Source organism: Triturus cristatus, chromosome 1_2 (assembly GCF_964204655.1).
Source record: "Triturus cristatus chromosome 1_2, aTriCri1.1, whole genome shotgun sequence".
NCBI lineage: Eukaryota > Metazoa > Chordata > Amphibia > Caudata > Salamandridae > Triturus > Triturus cristatus.
In genome coordinates this window covers 380,986,615-381,009,249 of record NC_140580.1, presented here as the reverse complement: position 1 = coordinate 381,009,249, position 22,635 = coordinate 380,986,615, and the positions used below count along the sequence as shown (strand labels likewise).

General features: G+C 44.3%; 1 protein-coding gene across 1 annotated transcript in view; it reads right to left on the bottom strand.

Moving 5' to 3' along the window:
* The window catches only part of LOC146867398 (heparan-alpha-glucosaminide N-acetyltransferase-like), a 1,041,362-nt gene that overhangs the window by 394,271 nt on the left and 624,456 nt on the right, over nucleotides 1-22,635 (bottom strand). The window contains exon 8 of the mRNA XM_085605125.1: nucleotides 5,263-5,339. Coding sequence (XP_085461251.1) covers nucleotides 5,263-5,339 — 77 coding nt within the window. The remainder of the gene's footprint in view (nucleotides 1-5,262; nucleotides 5,340-22,635) is intronic.

Genomic DNA, 22,635 nt, shown 5'->3' with positions numbered 1-22,635 from the left:
TTCCCAGTACAAATTTTAGCTGCAATGACTGGATCATGAACCCAGGCATGAACATATCACTACATTTTCTCCAATATTCTCGTTTAATTTTCTCACAAACTGTTGAATGGACTTATACCAAACTAATACTGGCAATTAAGATGCTTCAAATGCTTTTGGTTCAAGTTTCACATAATTCCCTCAGGCTTTTGGTAGTGCACTTGAGCAAAACGTTGTGTGGAAACTGGGATAGGAAATGCAACGCTTGACAGCCCTGCTATGCACCCCTCCCATCTGAGCAATCTGTGCAAAGATTTCAAGAATCAGTCTTAGATTCTGAGCTGGAAATTTAGTGCCAACTCTGCAGATGGAACTCATATTTAGAGCAATTAATACAACAATTGTATTGCTTTAAATATAACAAAGACATTTGTCTTAGAAAGTGAACAGAAAAGTAATGTCTAAAATGTAAAACACTAAAAAGGTAAAGTCAAAACGCACCCTTAGCTCTCCCTTAATTTACAATTTGTAATAATTTTTTTGGGTGGGGTTCACTGTCTGTTAACAATGGCATTCAAAACGAATGGCACTTATGCACTCTGCCCATCCACATAGGAATACAGGCAATAATTTTAACCAGTGCTTAATTTGTAAAATATTAAGTGCCAGGGCTCTGACCAGGTGGCCACTGCAGCTTGCACCATCCATCGCCCTTGTAATCGCTGTCAAACCAACTACTAACCATATCTCTTGCATGTAAATGTGACAGTTCAGATTATTTCAGGTCCCCAAAGCTAAAGGAACGGCTGGGGAGGCATTTAATTAGCAATTAGCAATTTTAATGTATATTGTATTCCTAAACAACCATTGTTCTGCTCATCCCTAAATTAGAAGAGCAGCGCCACCATGTGGTAGATTGTTCTATGTATGGTGTTGACATTTAGGTGCAGGTGCCGAGCACCGGAAACCAATTTAATGCCAGTGCTTAGCCCGTGAAAGTACCGGCTCAAATTAAGCACTGATTTTAACTCGTTTTCTTGATTCCTTTTTGGACGTGAAATTTGTCCAGATGGAGATCTCGATTTTCACTTAAGATGCAGCATCTCAGGGCTTAGTTCAGTTCACTATCTTCAGCACCTACATTACACCACTGGAAATTGATTGTTGTAGAAATCTCCCTTTTCAAGGCCCAGTTAGAGAAGCCATCCTTTGAGTGGTAGCAGGATTAGCCTTGCTGGCATTAAGAACAGCTAATATTGTATGGTCCATTACAGATACGTCTGGGCTGAATTTTAATGCCACTGTTAAATGTAACATTACACAGAATTCAGAAAATCATGAAATGTTGCCTAGTTTGCAACATTATTATGAAAAGTCTCTAAATTTTATGAAAACATATTCCACAGCACTGTACCTCTAACTACAGGATGTCTATGTGGCCTTTTTCTGCGTTTCAGAAACTTTTCGGGAATTTGTTTTGTACATCAAAACTGAGATGTTTGTGGAGGTGTTTATATATTCTGTAAATTAAGTTTGTGATTTCTTTATGTGTTTCGGTTTGTGGTCATCAGTGAATAGAAGTGCATGTAATTTCTTCTGTGTTAAATCTAGTGTGGATAATGTCTAGTATATGTATTTTCTTCACACTTACCAGGCCTGGTAGCTGTTGGTTTTCTATGTGATTTTTTTCTTCCCATTTTCGTATGTATAATAGGTTCAGAGTTTTTGTTTTGTATTTCACATCATAATCTCTTAAAATCATAAACATTTATGACCCACCAGCATTCATGTACGACGGATATCTACATTGCTTAATTTATGACTGAAAACGTTATGGTCTTATATTAAATTTGATGCGTCAAAATTGTGTGTGGTTTTAAGAGATTATTATAAAATAAATGTGATGTTTCTTATGAACAATAATGGGTTTTAGCTGAAATTTGATATACAGAATATTGCAGAGAACGTAAAAGTTTGATCTTCCTGTTTATTTTGTTATCCCTCTTATTGTATTGCCCCAAACATTACAAAATGCTGCTGCCAGATTAGTGTTGGGACTACCTACATTCCATGCTATCTCTCCTGGAATCCGGAAGCTTCACTGGCTTCCTATGCAAAGTCCTGTAAAATCTAAAGCTCTGCGTGTTGTTCATGAAGCTCTAAACAACACAGGTCCTGAATTTCTGAGACACAATTTTCCAATATCACATTCCCAATAGACCCCTGCTCTCTCTGGGGTTTGATAGTTTTATAATCCCCAGAGTTAGGAAGTGAAACTGGAGTGGAAGAGGTTTTGTTACTGGTACTACAAAACTTTAGAACAGTCCCCCGCCTCATATCAGGGCCACCCCTTCCTTGCTTCAGTTCAGGAAAGAACTTAAAACATGGCTTTTTACTTTCTAGGATTTTTGTTCAATAATTAGAGAGTTCTGGTTTTAAGCTCCGGTTCAGCTAGCGCCAAGACACCCGAGTGTATTCATGCACTGTGTAAATCGCAATAACATAACATAACTGGACATTCTGTGTTGCAAGACATGGATTAGTACTTGAGTGAGCCTTTTGGTTTGTTTGATTTTATTGGCCCTGTCCCCTTTGTTCTAGAGGGGTCACTCTGTTGTTGTTCCTTACAGACAAGACACCAGGACAGCTGCCCATCTCTCGCAGAAGCATGCTGGAGAAGGAGTAGTAGGACAACTGATTGCTGATCCGTACCATTATCACAACTGTGCTGGTGGCATGGAGGAAGCCGTAAGATACCACAACATTGATCTCCGAGAGCCTTGGAAGGGTGAGTGAGAATCTATTTGATGTGGAGGGCGTCACAGCCCAAGGGACACTCCCTGGCTCATAATATGGCAGTGGGGATTGAAGAAGCACGGGGTGCACAAGATAAAACCCTTCTTGGGCCTTGGGCAAGAGTAGGAAGAGGGTGAAGTTAGACATTATAATCATTCACTGCCCTTTGGCAAGGCCAAGGAGAATTTATCTCTCCTTCTCCACCACTAGTCCTAGTTTGGGGTGAAGGGTGTTTGCTTTTTCATTTCTCCCTGACCCCTATGACTAGGCAGGGAGAGATCGTGCATAAGTAGTTGGCCTTTGGCTCGCCCATATGTATTGTATGTATGTCTGAATGTGGTATTTGTATAGCGCCCCTTAGCCATAAGGCAGCAGACCTCTGGACAGAGTCGAAGGCAAGCATGCAGTCAATGTGTGATGGGACTGGTAACAGACATGTACTTTTACTGCCTCTTTATGTTCTTTAAAGAGGTTCATCTTCAACTCTTTCCTAAATTAGAGCAGCCATGGGGAGGTCCTTTTGCATAAGGGGATGTTGTTCCAGATACTGGGTGCATAGATGGAAAAGGACTGTTGCTTTGTGTTTTTCTTTATTACACTTCTTAGTCTCCAGTCTGATGGTGGTCTGGCTGCGGTTGTGCAGAGTCACGAGAGATGGTGAGCTTCTCTACCAAATAAGTGGGGTTGCTGGTCATGGTCTCTCTGCAAATGTGACAGCTGGTTTTGAACTTGGTGGGGGCTGACAAGGGGATCCAAAGCAGTTCCACCAGGATGGGTGTACTGTGATCATATTTCTTCAGTTGTTGATGAGGTCTGCTGTGCATATAGGATGCCTCTAAGGGGGCCCAAGGCACACCACCATCCACATTCAAGAGTATGAAGGCTTGAACAGTAGTTCTGAATTTACTTTCTGCTATAAATGGTTTCCCTTCCTTTAGACGTGACAGTGACTGCCAGGCCATCTTTGTGTTTTTTCCTATGTATTCCTTGAATGTGAGGTTGGTATTCAGAATCAATCCAAATGACTATGCATGTAGTGAACGTTGGAGTTTGAAGCCATCAGGTTTCATGTGATTGAACCAGGTAGGTATTATTTCTTGATTGTTGTTCTTGGCAAATAACAGGAATTCTATCTTGGTTTGGTTGAACTTAAGGCAAGCTCTGGGCATTCAGGTCTGGATGAAGTGCAGGAAGTGTTTGAGGCATTGGATGTCTAGAGCAGAGGTAACGTTCAAGTAGAGTTGTGTATTGTTGTCATATTGGTGAATTCTTATGCTATTATAGCTGAGTAGAGTCTAATGGGCCTCCATGTAGAGAATGAAGATGACAAAGGCAGTACGTAACACTTGGGGTACATAACCATTGATAGGGATCTTTTGGGAGTTGAAAGTGCATTATTCATTCTTGGCTCCACAAAGTACTTTTGTTTTGTTTATTTTGTGTAGTTTTTTAATGTACCAGTTTAGTGCACTGTATGCATCATTTTGACTAGGGTAACATGTTTTTGTGATCTAAACAACCTATTTCTTTTATTTTCCCTCCTTTGGTCTGTGAATATAAGCACAATCATATGCAAAGGAAACAAGCTGGTTTCTCTCTGAAATCCGAGGTATTGCAGCAAATCAGATTTGTTTCTGTTCCAAAACATTAGACAATGCAAGTATATAAAAGGGGTCCTTCAAGTTTGTTAAGCTTTCCCAAACAGAATAACAGATATATCTATAGCCACTTTTTCCTCAAAACTGGCTTTACCAAACTTGGGCACATATGATATTTATAGCTTTAAGTAATGACACATCTGTGGTATGAAGTGCTATATGAAAAACAAGTTATTAATATTATGTATATATACCCACCATATATGAACTAAAAAAAGGGTTCAGCGTTAAATCATAAATTCAGACGTAGCGATAGGTAGTCGTTAATGATCAGAGAGGTACACATATATGGCTCTGAAGATGGACCTCTTAATCACTATTAATTGATATGAGCGTCTAAGTACACTATGTCTGTACACTAAATGGCCACTTAGAAGGACACATTTTGAAAATGATGGAGTGTAGCCAGAACTGAGCCCAGATATTGGTGCCGACAACCAGACATTAAAAGCTTTCATCTGCTCCTCAAAGTCAATAGAAGGACAGAAAGGAAAGGGTCAGCAAGACTGGACAGGACAAGACTCTCTTGGACATTAGCAGTGACTCCCTCGGCCCCCACAATAAAGTCCAGAATAAAATGCCAGCCTCAGAAAAAACAACCCTCCAATGGTTGACTCACAAAACACAATTAGTATTCACGTGCTTATTTCAAGATCAATATTTTTCTGCTGATCTGCCGAGGAGGCTTTTATGAAGTTTAAGTGGGGTTCATTGTTAAATACTCCAGCCTGCAGAGGATATGGTGCACCATATTAATTCCTTTTCTTTTATAGATCAATAATTAGACTGCTGATTTGCTTAAAAGGCTGCGACGGACGCGGTACTCTACCGTTCCATGGCGCGTGCTCGAAGAACCAGTAGCCGCCACCGCCATAGTTGACGAAGACCATGAGAGTCAGGGCGAAGCTGAAAGACAGAGTAAGAATAGGGGATGTGTGAGGCGAGCAGCAAGAAAAGGGTCAGATGAAACACATACAGTATAAAACAATACATCAAGCAAGCATGCTACTTAATTTTCCAAGTAGGTGTTCTATATCAAGTTGGGATGTATGACAACAGGCAGCAAAACCTAGGGACGGTAACTGCATAATTCTCGAGAGCATTGGGATCAACAACTTTTTTTTTCTTCAGAGTTTTATATAGCGCAAACTGACCCGGAGGTACCAGGAATCAGAGCGCTTTACATGAGCACCAGTTGCATTACAGACGGACACATTCAGTTTTTTTTGTTAGATACTTGGGGGCATATGTATGAAACCAAAATTTAGTCGCAAATGCTGTGAATCGCAAAAAAGAGTGTTTGCGACTAAATATTCGCAATTTCATATGTATGACACACATGCCGAGTGAAAATTAAGGAATCGCTAATTTAGCGATTTCTTAGCCTGCGATACTCAAAAATTGCGATTTTGTTTGCGATTTCTTAAATTGCGATATTCCTAATTAGCGAAATTCGCAATAAGGATATCGCAAAATAAGAAATCGCTAACAAATGTATGAAAAAGTCACAAATTGCGATTTCACGAAATTCGCTAAATAAGAAATCGCAATTAACACCAATTGCATGCAGGTGGTAAACTGGTGCAAGGTACTTAAACCACCCCACAATGCAACAGACCCAACCACAATGGCAGCACTGTTCGTGATAGCCAGGAGGCTGCGTATTTGGGCTCTTGCACAGAGGAGAATGAGACAGGAACGTATATTCAGGCTGCGCATCACGCTGTTCCAGCACACTGAAGAGGACATCTATGACAAGTACAGGCTGCACCCACAGACCATAATGGACCTGATTGAGGAGCTGAAATCCTACTTGGAACACCCTACACGCAGGACACAAACAATTCCCACACATGGGCAGGTCCTGTGCTCCCTGCACCTCCTGGCGTCAGGGAGTTTTCAACGGGTAATAGCGGAGGTTGGTGGGGTGTCACAGAGTGCACTTTCGCGCTTCTTACATGCCTTTCTAGATGCAATGCTACAGAGGCTCCCACATCACATATACTTCCCAAAAACCCAACAGGCATTACAGCAAACAAAACTGGACTTCTACCAGATTGCACGTTTCCCCCACGTCATTGGCTGCATCGATGGGACCCATGTGGCCATCACACCCCCATCAGCAACTGAATATGTCTACAGAAACCGGAAATGCTACCATTCCCTCAATATACAGATTGTGTGCAACGCAAAGTATATCATCACTGACATTGTACCCAAATACCCCGGCAGTACACATGACTCTTTCATCTTTAGACACAGTGGAATACACAGACGTCTGAGTGCTGGAGAGTTTGGGGAGGGATACCTGCTAGGTAAATACATGGCACACATCCATACATCCACTACATCACTGGAGGGTGGGGAAATTGACTTACCTATTGTGTCTATCCCTGCAGGTGACAGTGCTCATGCAGTGCGGGACTTCATCCTGACCCCATATCTGGATCCAGCAAATGCAAGTGAGAGGAGATACAACAGGGCACACAGATCTACACGCTGCGTCATTGAGCGTACGTTTGGAATCCTGTGCCTGCATAAAAGTGGAGGCGCACTGCAATACAGCCCTGAGACCTGCTGTAAAATCGTGGCAAGCTGTGCAATGCTACATAACATGGCAATGAGGAAAGGCACCACAATAGAAGTGACCGATACAGACACGACACATCGGATGACGATCGCCCTGCTCCCCCTGGCAGACCTGCGTCAGGAGTCGGGGCAGCTGCTGGACGCCAGAGACGGACTGAGATCACACAAAACTACTTCTAGGTGAGCAATGATGACATGAGACTAATAAGCTTAATAATGTGTGGAGTGTTTATTCACACTTCACAATCAGTAAAAGTGTAGCTGTACCCAGCACATGTTATGCACACAGTGCAGGTAAGGCACAAGTAACTATGCAAACCGCATAGTTGGGTTACTTCACCCTTTTTGTATTAATTGTCACCGCACAGTTCACCTCCTTCGGTGACGCATTGTTGGTGTTTGGCGTCCAGGCTGAGTGCCCTCCATGGTGTTCCCTTGTCCTGCACCCTATCTGGAACTGTGCCGTCTTTCTCCTGGAAATGTAGGAGTGATGCTGCTCCTACTGGAGGTGTCTTCACTCTCGCCAGAGGCCATGAGAGCGCTGCCACCTGCGTTGGCTGTCTGCAGCTGCTCCATTGCACTGGTGACCTGTGCAAGTCCTCTGGCTATGTGCTGGCAGCAGTGCGCCATTTCCACCTGCATTGTGACGCTTCTGCGTGTCAGGGTGGTGGTGGTGGTGCAGAGGCGGTTCACGGCCTTTGTATATGTGTGAAGGCGTGCATTGGCACGTCGGCCAGCCCTCTCACTGGCGGCTTGGTTGTGCCTCAGAGTCTCACACAGGTCACGGATGGCACCTGCCATGGCCATGATGCCCTCCCCCATGTTTTTCTGGTCTTTGTGTATACGGCATAGCTGCCTGTTAATTGACCTAAGGGATTTACTTTGCAGGCGCTGTTCCTGCAGCATGCTGTGTTCCAGCCCCGAAAATACTGTTTCTTCAGCATCAGTGGCAGTGCTGCTCCTGGGCCTTGACCTGCGCGTGTCCTGTGGTGGAATCCTTGGCCTTGGTGTGCCCTGATTGGGCATGTGTGACACACCCTGACTCCCATCTCTTCTGTCACTGTCCTCCCCTGTGGCCAGTATTTCATCCTCAAATGGAGGCAGTGGGGGCACATGTGTGCGCTTCCTGCGCTGGATTGGAATCTGCTCAGTATCGTCACTGGAGTCCTCAGGCTGTGCAGGCTCCTTCCCTCTGCAGTGTCTTCACGTGCCCTGGATTGTGCTGTGGTTGTAAAGGGGACTACATGAGTTTGTGTCTTTGTCTGCAATTAGCCATCAATAAAGTTCCTACAGTTTGTATCGGCTAAACTCTGACACTGTATCATTCACTTATCCCCAACCCACATGTTGCATTAGATTTCCTTTGTCTCATGGACACACTGTCAGACATAGTACTACAAGTTCCATGATGCTTTGCTGGGTGTGCTGTAAGACTTGGATTGGAATGACATTTTGTGAGGATATTTAGCGCAGTTGGGGAATTGTGCATGGGATGGGGATCAGTGCAGATTGATTTTGCATGCATCTTACCTGGCTGCTGGATGCAGGGTCCGAGCTGTCGATGTCAGCCACACCGCTGACGCTCTCAGGCAGGAGAGTCGACTCCACAAGCTCCTCGTGGGGTGTTGGCTGTGCTGCTGTGGATGGTCCTCCCCCAATCTGGTTTGCATCCTTTAGTCTGGCTGCCACCCTCTCCTTCGACCTCTGGCGCATATCATACCATTGCTTGCGCAATTCTTCGATGGTGCGATTGGTCACTCCCACTGCATTCACCTTCTGTTGGATGTCCAGCCAGATTTTGCGTTTCCTTGCCTCTAGGACACGCAGTGCCTTCTTACCAAAAAGGAGCTCATGGCTGCACACCATCTCCTCTATGAGGACCTCCTGCTCCTTTTCTGAAAACTTGTGTTTCCTCTTCCTCTTCTCTGCATCCTTGCCCTCAGGTTGCTTGTTGTACTCCATTGCTGTTTGCTCTCTCCTGGGATGCCTCCTCATAGTCTCCAAACAGCCTCTGGGTGTGGCTCAGGTGAGCAGGTGCAGGGAATGACTCCAACTTCCTGTTTGTGATGTCATCAGGCTGCACCTGTATTGCAGATTCCCATTTTTGCGATTCCTTAATTTGCGATTTTCGCAATTAAGGAATCGCAAATGCGGTTTCTGAGACTTTTTTGCGATTATTAAGAAATCGCAAAATATTTGCGATTTTTTTTTTACATCCCGTTTTGCGAATCTCAAATTGCAAATCACAAAATATCGCAATTTGGGATTCGCAAAACGGGAATTTCATACATATGCCCCTTGGAGATTAAGGGGCATATTATCAAGAAACGGCGTTAACATTATCGCGGCGATAATGGGCTTGATAATATGCCTTTGAGAATTCCATTAGAAGACCATGTTCTGGTGTCAACATGGGCTTCTATTGGAATTCTCACTGGCATATTATCAAGCCCAATATCGCTGCTTTAGCTGCAGTTTTCTGCTGCTAAAGCGGCAATAATTTTAACGCCGTACTTGATAATATGCCCCTAAGTGATTTATCCAGAATCACAGGATGTTGAGTGTCCTTGCCGAGACTCAAACCCGTTCCCCATATTTGAGGTAGACTGCCTCTCCCCACTCTTTGCAATCATTTACATACAGCAGTCACTAAACGATTCAGGCATCAAAAAGCCAACGCTGCTGTCACAAAGCTCTCACACAACGTAGTGCAGCACCCAAGGCTTATGCGTTGTGTGTGAGGGAAAGAGCAGGAAGGTGCCACATCTATAGAGATATAGCACTCTACTCTCCTCTCCCTAGCTCCTGTGCACAGTCAGGCTGCCGAGCGCCATTATAGTGTAAAGGAATCTGTGTTGAGTCTAGCATAGGGTTTGTATTGGAAGACTCACCTTTCAGTGCCAAATACTATGCCCAGACAAACTTTAAAACTATTACCACTTTGGATATGTGTTTTACAGTGCAGCACACATGCAAAGTGGGAAACGTTCAGAAAAGGAAAAGCATCTCTCTTTCTTAACATCTGCTACAAAGTGGCATTATTTTTCCGTGCAAAACCCTGCCTGCTATTGTTACTAAATAAGGTTTTGTGTCAGAAAATATGAGTGGTAACAACTTTTGCACTGGAATGCAAATAAAAAAACATTTTGCACTGGTTTGTGTCACTTTTGTGACTCAAACCCACAGCAAAATGTTTGCAAAACTATGTCTAAGGGGCAGATTTACAAAAAAGTGGCTCAGTGCTTTCCACAAGCCATTTGGCTGCGCGGCACAGAGTCACATTCAAAGCACAGGGATGCAACATATTTACAACAATATGTTGCATCTCTGTGCTTCCCTGCGCTGGCGCACAAACTGCTGCCAAGCGCCAGCGCAGGCACCCTTGCACCATTGTGTAAGGATGCCTGCGTCGTGGGGAGAATATTTTTGTTCAGGAAGGGTTCCCTTCTTGCACAAAAACAACCTGGAAAAGATAGAAGTTTAAAAACTTCATTGTTTCAATGATTGTTTATGTGCAGGAAGGAAACCCATCCTGAACAAAAACAATCATTACAGGTGATTTCCTCTTTCTATGTGTGTTGTAGAATGCAGCACGCATAGAAACAGGAAAAGAAAACGAGGAGAAATGAATACATTTCTCCTTGTTGCGCCTCCCTAAGCCTCCCCAGGGGAACGTAGAATTCACACGCATTTCCACATTTTTGATTCCTTGTAAATTGGGAAATCTGTCTGGTTCCATGGGTGTTGCGTGGGAACACCCAAAGCAACTCCCATGTAATACCCCTTTGACTCAAAGTGCTGCGTGCAAAGGGGCCCTATTTACAAGGACAGGAAAAGTTACTCAGAGTGCCTTTTCCTGTCCTTGTAACTATGGAGCAGTTAAATGTGCCACTGGTATGGAATATGTGATGATACAACGTGATGATTTACATTGCAGTAATTACAACGTAAGTAGTTACAACAACTTGCGCTGGAGGGCGCTGGACTTAGGAATAGTATGATTTACTATTCCAACTCCAGCCTACGTAACAGTAGGGAAGGTGTTGGAATAGTAAATCATACTATTCCTTAGTGTATAGCGCCATCCAGCGCAAGTCGTTGTAACAACTTGCGTTGTAATGACCTCAATGTAAATGTATCGCGGTGTAAAGACCGTCTTGTAAAGGTTGTTCGCCTTGGTACGGCACAAAAAGTGACGCACCGGTGGCGCAAGGGGCTTGTAAATCTATCCCTAAGTATTTTTTTCCGTGCACCACTTGAAATTGCCAAAAAGACTGGGGAGAAGAAAGCGAAGAAGCAAGAAGGTCTGTTTAGTGACACCAAGCTGGGCAGCGGCAACAGTGACAGCAAGATCAGGATATATTTTACAGGATGTCAGCTGACATGGGGAGGCAGTAGGGCTGGAAGAGGATAGAAGAGGATAGAAGAGGATGGCGTGGGCATCAGCTAAGAGTGCGAAGGGGTCTTCCACCATTGAACATGATGGTGAAGAAACATGCAAGGCATAGGTAAAAACTAGGGGGCGGATTTACAAGAAACTAACGCATCTGTATAGATGCATCAGTTTCCTGCGCCTGCGTGAAAAACCCTTGCACCACCAAAGATGCACCAGATTTACAATACGGTGCACTATGGGGCTGGGATTTACAGATGCGTCAGAAATTCTGACGCATCTGTTGGCGGAAAAGTCACTCATTGCTGGAGTTGTGTCGCAAGCACGACTCAACTCCAGCAATGCATGTTGCAGCCTATTCCCAATACACTGCATCACACCTTATGCCTGCTTTAAGCAGACGTAAGGTTTTCACGCAGTGGCGTCCTAAAAGACACGCAGTGAAATCTTGTAGATTTCACTGCGTCACATTTACGAGGCGTTCCTGCGTGGGAACGCCTACCCTGCATACTTTATACCTGACAAAGGTATAATGTCACGCAGAGCTTTGTGTCAAGTTGTAAATTAGCCGCATTTTTTACGCCACCGTTACATCACAAATGTGACGCAATGGCAGCGCAAAAGTGTCGCAAGGGGCATGTAAATCTGCCCCTAAGTTGGTGAGCAAAGGGATAGGGGGTTTCTCCTTCACTGTTTCATTTAACAAGAAAAAACATATAATTAAAAGTAGAGTTGAAAAGAGGTTTCCCAAGAAAATTTGAAAAGGTATATAAGCAAACACCATCAGGGCACCGAAATCAACTTAAAATAAATTATGATTGGTGAAAATCTTATTTATTTATTTTATTTACTATTTTTTATGGTATATATGGTATAAGGCATTAGTGCAATTGAGAGTGAACTAGAAGATACAAATTACAGGAAAATAACTGTGATGAAACAGAACAGTGGAGGCAACAAATGTTACAGCAAACACATTGTGGGAGGCATGATCATTCAGGTGACTGAGGAAGAAGTCCTTTTTCAGACGTTTTTCCAGTGACAGAAGGGTGGGTGCAGTTCTCTGCTTAGTAGGGAGGCAATTCTGAAGGGACATTGTGGCACCGGAGAAGACTCGATTTGCTGCGTATTGGGTCTTGCATTTCGACATTTCATGGTATAGAAAGGTTTTATTTCCAAACATCTTCTGGCCTACTAAGTTGCTGAAAGAACCACATAATAAAGGGGGATGCTTTAGATGCATGGCTTTGTAAGCGAGGCATGAGTTTTTGAATCTAATCCTTGCTTTGACGGAAAGCCAGTTCTTTGAAGAAGAGTGAGGTATCCGGGGCTATATAATTTTCTGAAAAATCTCTGCAGCAACTCCAACCTGGAGGAGGTCTTGAAGGTAGTGGCTGAGGAGGAGCAAAAGGAGTCAGAGGATCAGGACATTGCTCGGGAAAGCTAACCAGCCAAAAGGCATCAATGGTAGAGGTGAGAGCGCACAGCGGCAGCGCGCTTACTGGCAAGTCGCAGACAAGCTATCTTTGTTCTCCTGACCCAACTGAACTCCCTGAGGTAAAGAAGATGATCCTAAAATGGACAGGGGCAGGCAGCACTACTGGTGACCCAGGTAAAGGAAAAGAACAAAAAAATGTGAAGGGCAAGGCCAGGTTGATGGCAAAGCTCAAACCTGAAACCACAAGATGTGAGGATGTGGTGGCGCGTTTCAAGCCATGGACCTTGTCATTTACTCCATTATGTTAAAGTGCTTTCGAATGGGTAACCATAGCAGCATTCCTTTACCACGCTTGCCTTTACCATGCAATTTCATGGTGAAGACATGATTGGTAAAAGGATATTTGTGGGAAGGATTACCACAACCACGACTCCCCTCCCTGCCCTAAGCCCTAAAATCCTACCTCCCTACCTCACCCTCACCCTGAGGCCTAAAACCAACCCCACTCTTAAAACTACCACTCCCCTCCACCCGCCCTGAGGCCTAATGCCCTGCGCCTACCAAAAACTACCCAAAACCCCTGCCATGAGCCCTAAAACGTATCCCTGTGCTGTCCTTTAAACTACCCCTACCCCTTCCACTGCCCGGAGGCCTAAATCCCTGCCCCCATTCAATAAACTACCCGACCCCCCTGCCCTGAGCCCTAAAAACTCCCCCCTGCCCTGAAAACTGCCCCTTCCCCGCCTGCTCTGAGCCCCAAAACACAGCACCCTGCCCTAAAACCTTCCCCTACCACAGGCCACCGCCCTGAGCCCTAAAACCAGTCCCTCCCCTCAAACCTGCCAGCCCCACCCCACCCTACCTCCCTGTGTCCTGGTCCTTCCTGCAGCGATCCTTCTGGCTCCTCTCCCTGCCCGTTTAGGCAGCTAGAACGCCTTAACCACACATATGCATGGTTAATGCACGCGTGCTGAAGGTCGTGCTCTAAAGGCTGCTTCCCACTGTACTAATATTTACTTTGTTGGCGATAGGGCATTTTTTGTGGCTTTGTATGGAGGCAAAATATTAATGATTATATTTCAGTTTCGAAATATTGTTAGTTGATTGTCTCTGCGTACATATATAGTTTTAGAGATTCACAAAAAAAAAAGAAAATCCAAATGTCTGATTACATTGCGCCTGCTGAGAGTTTCATCAGCATCCCCTAGCTGCGATGCATGGCCCATGGACTCTTCGCTTCTTGATTAATGTCCTCCACATCTACCTTGGTTGCACAACACCTTATAGTCATGCTGAGTAAAATATAACAAATGACAACTCTGAAGCACATCTTGTCCAGGCTGAAAAACAGCATATGACCAGTATGGGGTAAAGCAGAAAACCTGATGTTTATTGCCCAAATGCTCCTTTGATTGCATTGAGGATCGAGGTGTGCATGATTTTGTAGATCTGCGTCCACACTGAGCCATGTGTTCAACCACAGTATCATGCAGGGTGAGATTTAATTACAAGTGATGTGACATATGTTGACTAAACGACACACATCAACAGTAATTATTGTGTTTTGTCTACTTATAACGAGTGAGCTAGAGCGGCAATATACACGCATGAGATCAAGAACCTGTGATTGCTGGTGCCCCAATGTTTGATTAAGATTTACACAATTATTTCTAAATACCATCCCTTTGAATGGGTACCAGGGAATCACCCAGAACTACAGGTATTGTGTTTGTGTGCATCAAGGCATTTGGACAAATGAAATTCAATGGATCTTAAAGTTAATGAATACCTGTTACCTGGAATTTGCATATCAGTGGAACATGTGTGCGATCAATGACACCAACAACTTTAGGAAATTCAGAGATCGGATACAATGTTCCCTCAATTTTTTAACGAATCATAGGTCACTGGAGAATATGATGGTAGCTAATTTTCTTGAGCACTATATTGATGGTCTTGGTAAGGATAAAGAAAAAGGTTGGTTGGGTGTGACAACTGATGGGCAACAGCAACTGTGTGCTGGAGTGACCCAGTTGCACAGAAATATAGCACCATGGGTTTATGGCAATGCGGATATTGAGATATTGATATTGAGATTGGACTTTAGGTCTTTAGAGAATACTGCAACAATCCCATTTGTCTCCATGTCCAGACCGCAATGTTCAGTCTCTGACCATTTGTCATGTTGACAAGATTGATTCTGGTTGTGTGCATCCGGGGTTTCCACTGCTGTAACACTAAGTTGTGGACTTTGATCCCTCCGCCAGTTGCAGAAGGGTGGGTGTTTCGCTAGTGCTAGAATTTGTGTTACAGCGGTATGTATGTTGTGGTGTGGAGACAGTATAGCTAGAGCTTTTATGGCAGGTGAGCAGGTGCTTTGTCCTCTCATGGGATGAGTACTTATAGTTCTAATCAGGTGTGAGTTTCATCACCAGGGGTGATTGCACATGCATTGTTTGATTACCTTTTACCTTGACAAATCTTGATGACCTTGGACTTTTGGTTGAGGACAACAATGCCATAGGCCAATGTCAGAGGGGCAATGTTGTTTGTGTGATAGGCATCTTAGTTAGAGGGATTACTACTTTAGAATCATGGCCAGAAGCGATGACTTGTAGACAACAGCAGAGCTCGGTCCTGCTCCACAGATTATGCAAATATATCCGACCCCTCTGAATAAATGCAAATTATTGTTTTGTATTCTATTGAATTTGCATTTATATAGCACTTGCTACCCCTGACGAAGCGTCGAAACACTTTTTTCAGCGAGTAGCACGCTACTACGGAACCCGAAAAAGGATTAGTGTTGAATTAGTATAGTGAAATATGAAAGTAATTTGAGTGGTGGATAGGTTAGTCAGTTATTTGGATTCAGAAGGATAGCGGAGGGATAGAAAAGGGGAAAAGGTTTGCATTTATATAGCGCTTGTTACCCCTAACGGGGTGTTGAAGCACTTTTTTTTTTTTGTAGAGTAGCACGCTACTCCGGAACCCATAAAGGATTAGTGGTGAATTAGTATAGTGAAATATGAAAGTAATTTGAGAGGTGGATATTAATCAGTTATTTGGATTGAGAAGGATAGCGGAGGGAAAGAGGAGGGAAAAAAAAGGTTTGCATTTAGATGGTGCTTGTTTCCCCTAATGGGGTGTTTAAGCACTTTCTTGGTGAGTAGCACGCTACTCCGGAACCCATAAGGATTAATGATGAATTAGTACAGTGAAATATGAAAGTAATTTGAGAGGTGGATATTAATCAGTTATTTGGATTGAGAAGTATAGCGGAGGGATAGAGGAGGGAAAAAGGTTTGTATTTATATAGCTCTTGTTACCCCTGTTGGGGTGTTGAAGTGCTTTTTTGGCGAGTAGCACGCTACTCCAGAACCCATTAGAGTGGTGGATGATATATTAGTTGGTTATTTGGATTGAGAAAGGTAGCAGAGGGATAGAAGAGGGACAGAGGTTTGCATATATATATAGCGCTTGTTACCCCTGATGGGGTGTTGAAGCGCTTTTTTCGGTGAGTAGCACGCTACTCGGAACCCATAAAGGATTAGTGATGAATTAGTATAGTGAAATATGAAATTTGATAAGTTGATATGTTAGTCTGGTATTTTGATTGAAAGGGAAGCTGTCTGAGGTTGTTTTTTTCCTCTGTTGTGCGTATTGATCGATTGCCGTTGCTGACACGCCTCATTCACCTTGACACGCCCGGACGTCAGAGAGGGAGCTGACACGACGCCATGTAGAGGCGCGAGTTCACAGGACCCGAATGAGCCGAGGAAATTGGAAATCGGGACGCCCGTGGACTCTTGTGGATGCCGGAGAGACTGGCGGCAGGGGAACGTTGAGGGCAGCTCCGGCGTAGCTGGAACCGGAGGGAAGTAGCACCCGAAGCCCCAGTGCCCAGCGGGGGAAAAGGAAGCTAGAATTTATAGGGGCTAGTGAGAGTCAGGTGGCTTGTTGTTCAGGCTCCGTGCTTGGAGTCTCAGTTCCTAGTATTGCTCCTCAGCAGTAAGTGACTAATTGACCGGTCTACAGGTTCCCTGATTTGGGCAAGGGATAAGAAATCCAACAACTGCAGTACACTGTGTTTAATCTACAAAAAGGTTCTGTGGAGGTATTGGTCAGCACGGCAAAGGGCAAGGTCAATTAATCTGAGCACAACAGAGGTAAGTGTGTGTATGTTCTATTATTTTATTGCTTATTGTTTTACCCCTCGCCCTATAATGGCCAATTAAACAGGATGGCTCAAGGGGCTTAATAACGCAGGGAAACAGACAGAAGGACGCCAGTGAATCATTAATCGCGTGCCAAGGGGGGACTAGACTGGTCTCCATTGGCACAAATTTTTACTGGACTTGCCTTGTACAAAACATATTAATTAGGCTATCATAAGTTACGAGTACCTGTGATGGAGCCAAGGAAGAACAAAACCAACATGGAGCAAAGCCTTGCTTCTAGAGAGCTCTCCATGGAACAGAGGGCATCTGGAGAGAGCTTAGAGAGCCCCAGAGAAAGGGCTAAAAGAGCACCTAAGAGGAGATTAAATAATGAATCTGCGCAGGGGAAAAAAGCGGGCATGCCAGCCTCAAAGTCATTAAAGGATTTTGTGGGAAAGCATTTTTCTAAAAAGTGTGTTTACCAACAAAGTCCCTGAATGTAGAGGCTGAACAGCAGAATGGGAATGGCTCAGTCGATGTTTGCGAGCAAATACTGGAGTAATCGTTTCTGGCAAATCAATCACTCCTAAGCCAAAATAACTTAATAACGGCACCACGGCTGCCCTTATCTCCACGCTTTTTCTCACTGCAGGATCAGGAATTAGTGGTTTTAGACCCATTGGAGATTAAGAGCAAGGGTTCAGGGATAGACTGGGGGGTTGCTTCAGACACAGCAACAAGGCCAAAACTGAATATGAGCCGAGAGCAGCACGGTACCCAGAGAACTGAAACACAAGAAGATGTGGGGCAAAATCTTACACTAGACCTAGACATTTCAGCTACCCCTTCTTCTTCAATGTTGGACATAATACTGATGCTGCAAAGAACCTTACAAGGGTTATTGGAAGTCACAATGGTAAATAATGACATTCTAAAAACACAAAAAATGCATCTACAAAAGATTGATAGGGAGCTGCAAGGAATCAGAGGCCAAATGCCAACTATGATGAGATCAGTCCCAGACCCGTAGCCCCCAGCTTCCGCCAAGGTCACAGAAATATCAAAAGACCCACACAATGTTTATATTTCAAGATGCCCGATGTTGATAAAAAGAAGGGGCGAATACTCCAGATATAGGCCAACTAATTATAGCAGCCTAATAGGAAGGAAGGCATAAAAAAAGGATAAAGGAAAGGTTGTAAAAAGGGGGAGGGATGAAGAGGCTAATCCAAAAATTGCCACTCAGGAGATGCTGCCCACCAAGACCCCTAGGGAATTGGGTGTGGGGAAGGGACCGTCCGGGGCTGGCAAAGGCTGGGCTGGGGCCCCCCTCTTTCGACCGGTGCACGCCCTCCCACATCACGACAGGTACTGTAGTTCATACTTGGCTGCACTACGATCAGTGTAAAGGACTGTGGTGGTTACCACTAGACATTCTGTGTGCCAGTGTGGCAGCTGCCCCATTTAAATTTCTATTTTTTTCCTATTATTTTTGAGTCCTTGTTACAACATCTATAGACTATCTTCTGTTTTTTTAATATATTGTTTTTATTAACCTTAGATTTTCTAAGGCTCTCTTTTTATGATATCGTTGGCTTTGTTATGTACTGTATAAATCTGTATACGTTCTGTGGGGCCCATAATGGGGAAGAGGAAAGACATGGAGGGAGGTAGCGCTGTTAGTAGCAAAAAAGGGAAAAAAGCTAAAAAAAACCTTGAAAAATTGAAGGCATTGTTAATGATTGCGAGGAAACGCTTGGCTGCAATACATCTAGGGGTACAGAAAATGTGGAAACGGGGGTCGCCAAATCCACTCATAAACATCAAAAGAAAACAATCCCTACAATGTTTGCTAACCAGCAAACTAGTAATCAGCTTTTGCAAGCATCTTTATTGACAACACCTGATATTCATGAGGACGCTATCACGACCAGGTCCTCGCCTCAGCTATCAGACCTGGGGTCGGCGCTGCAGCAGGTCCAGATAACTCTTCCCTCAGTTTTATGCTCAAATAGGTTCTCTCCCCTTGACCCTGATATTAACAATATGATCACATTGGCCCCAAAGGAAAACATGGATATAATCCCAGCAGGAAGTTTAGTCAGTGGCCTCGGGAGCGGGACTACCGAGATGGAGCTACTGGCTAGGATTAGGAAGCTGGAGAACATGGTGGCATTGTTAACTGAGAGGATGGAGAGTTTAGTGCAGGGACAAGTAACATCACCTTTGACTCCTGTCTTACCTTCAACACGGGGGGATATTGCCCCGGTGGGGAGGGTTACACAGGGGATAATAAAACATACCTCCTCAAATATTTCCCCAGTATCACTTCAAGGCCCTAGGAACAAGGGGGTAGGTAATAAGGCACCCACTAATGATAATGTTACAACATATGCAGATATCACGAGAGGCAAAACTTGGAATGGGGCGCTTGAAACCAAATCTCAACCCAAGAAACATATTTATATTACATCCTCCCTCCCCTTAGCTAAGACCAGACCACTATTGTCTAGAGCCACCCATGGTCCTCCTCCATACTACCCCCCCAATAGGGCCACAATGTATATGACTTATGTCCCGAAATTAGCTATGTCGGGGGGATTCGAAAGCAGGGACTCAATCCATAACAAAGCTATTCACTGGTTGCGTTATGTAAGGGGGTGTAGATCCATTATTAGAGAAGACATGATGAGAGTAAGAAGGATCTGCAGGGCAGATGCCCCGCTGGACTGTATAGAGATCGAATTTAAGTATCCCTCTCTAGCAGAAAATTTACTTTTGCTAGAGCTTAGGACATCTCCACCGGAGCATTCTTCGATCCAGATCCGTTCCTCTCCCACTTGGCCACAATTGCAGGAGGGCGACGATTCAGGGCTTAGACAGGTCGACTGACTAGCGAATAATCGTCTAGACAACCTTTTATCTGTCCCTGAACAACAACATTCAGTGGAGTATAGCGCACCAGGATATCCCTTGTCTCTAGATCTGGAGGGGGTTTGTGTTGATAACCCTGACCAGACTCAATTAATTAGAGGAGTCACATACTTAAATGGGGTGTCGGGTGTAAACTGCAATATTACCCAAAATAACACAAGGCTAATTCATTTTTTGTCATGGAACATTGCGGGTTTGGAAAAGAATCTTGCTGACCCACTTTGGAGTGACTTTATTAGTAAATTTGACATCATTTTATTTCAGGAGACATGGAGCCTAGTTCCCCTTTATAGGTCAGGTTATTCCACCTTCCATATTCCAGCGATTAGATCATCTAGAGGCAGGCCATCAGGGGGCTCACTATTTGGGTTAACATCCACTTGAATTGGTTAGTTAAAAATCATGTAACCCCTTCTCAGGACATTCTCCGCATCTCTATAGGTGGGTCATATTTTAAAGGAGGTTTAGAAATTTTTAACATCTATGCTAGAGGGACCCCGGGAGCCCAAGTAAGCTCCATTATATCGTCCCTGGACTCTGAGCTTTCGGCTATCACTTCTGCAGCGGGCATCATTTTCGCAGGAGATCTTAAATGCACCTTTGAGCCCCTCTGTGATGAGGATGTCCTGGGCACTGGGGATCTAGATTCTAAGTGGGAAATTCCCCGCCTCAGCCTACCTCCAATAAAGAAATGGTCCCAAAGAGCCATCCAAATTAATGCTTTGATTTTAGAGCATAATCTGAGGGCAACTAATGGTAGAACAAAATCAGATACCATGGGAGCCCCTACATTTATCAGAACCAGGGTGCCTTCGCGCATTGATTATATCATAGCGGGACGTCGGGTCATGGGTCGATCTCATCGATATGGAAGTTATTTCAAGGTGTGAAAGTGATCATAACCCCTTGTCCATGCAATTTGTGCGCAATTCGGATCTTACACAAATTGAGCATGCTAGCACCAGGAGGCTTTGTTCGAGGGAAATCGTGCCCTCTAATTGTAATCGGCGCCTTAAATGGCCCAAGGTTGCCGAACGAGAGTTGTCTCTGGACGGTATTAGGAAGATTATGGATGCCAGAATTGTAATGCTTAATGCTGTCCCCGATACTCCACCCGCACCTGTCCAGTCTTCAAAGTTCAAAGAAACATATCTTTTAACCGTGGATAAGGTGGGGGAGTTTTTCCAGGTTAAAAATACTGGGGGCAGTAAGCGATTTTCCCCAAAGGTCGAAAACCTATGGTACTCTGATGACTGCAGGAAAAGGAGGCAGGACCTATCAAGAGCTTTAGAATCTAAGGTCCAGACAAATATTGTCACCTCAAGGAAATCGTACTACAGGTCTATCGACATAGCAAAGCGAGTTTGGGAAGAAAGTGAAACCCACTGGAAAGAACTTAAATCCGCTGCACAGTTGAAAGACGCAACTCTATTTTGGGACCTCATCAATGTCAGCACGAGGAGGGGGGCAGACCCAATACTGAATCATATAGCAGGGCGAGAATGGCATGACCATTTCCAGGAATTGTACATGGGTGGCGAAGGGCTCGCACTAACGGAGCAAGGGAGTGATCCAGAGCCAATTGTACCCATTTGAGGGAGAGCAGTTTGGGCTCAATGAGGTACAAGCAGCCATTGCTTTGATTGTGCCCGGTAAAGCAGCTGGACCTGATGGTCTCCCAGGAGACCTTATGCTCCGCAAAAAAGATCTTTGGGCCCAATTTATTTGTAGATCTTTAAACCTTATAGTGAACGGCCACCCAGAACCAGATTCCTGGAAAGGGGCGGAGGTGGTGACTATCTTTAAGAAGAGGGATAGAGAGGACCCTGCCAACTACAGACCGATTAGTTTAATTGATGTCGTTCAAAAAGTGGTTGGCAGGGTCCTCTTAATGAGGATGAAAGAATGGATTGATGAGGAGGGTGTGCTGTCCCACTTCCAGGCAGGGTTTAGATGTGGCGTTAGAACGATGGACCAGGTATTTAGACTTTGTCTGATTTATTGGAAATCTGTAACCATCGAGAAGGGTAGCCTGTATTTGGCATTTATTGATTTAAAAACGGCCTTCGACCTGGTCCCCCGTTCCAAGTTATGGCAGATTTTGCTAGACCTTGGAATCCCTCCCCTGATCCTGGATCTTGTTAAACGCCTCCACGAAGATAATTTTGCCAGAGTGAGTCCAGAGAGGGGTCCGCCAGGGTTGTGTAGTGGCGCCGACCCTGTTCTCTCTTTATATAAATGGGGTGGCGGACCATTTGAGAGAGGACATGGCCGATGCCCCAACCCTGTGTGGGGAAAAAACACCGACTTTACTTTTTGCGGATGACACCCTCCTGATCTCAAAAAGTCCTATGGGCTTGCAGAAACTCCTTGATCGCTTTACTAAGTTCTGTGAAGCCAGAGGCTTGGTAATTAATACATCCAAAACCAAGTTTATGGCTCTGGCACCATCAAAAAGCTTCAGGAATAACATCAGGCTGAATGACTGTCCACTGGAGCTTGTGGAGGCATTTGACTATCTAGGGGTTAGGGTGAATAACAAAATGAAGTGGTCTCCTCATTTGTCAAAAATGCTTTTAAACCATAAACGGATTTCAGGGGCCATAGCCAGGCATCAGAGACTTTCCTATAGCCGGCCCGTAGCTCCGGCTATTAAAGTATATGAGGGCAAGGCCCTGCCCACGTGTC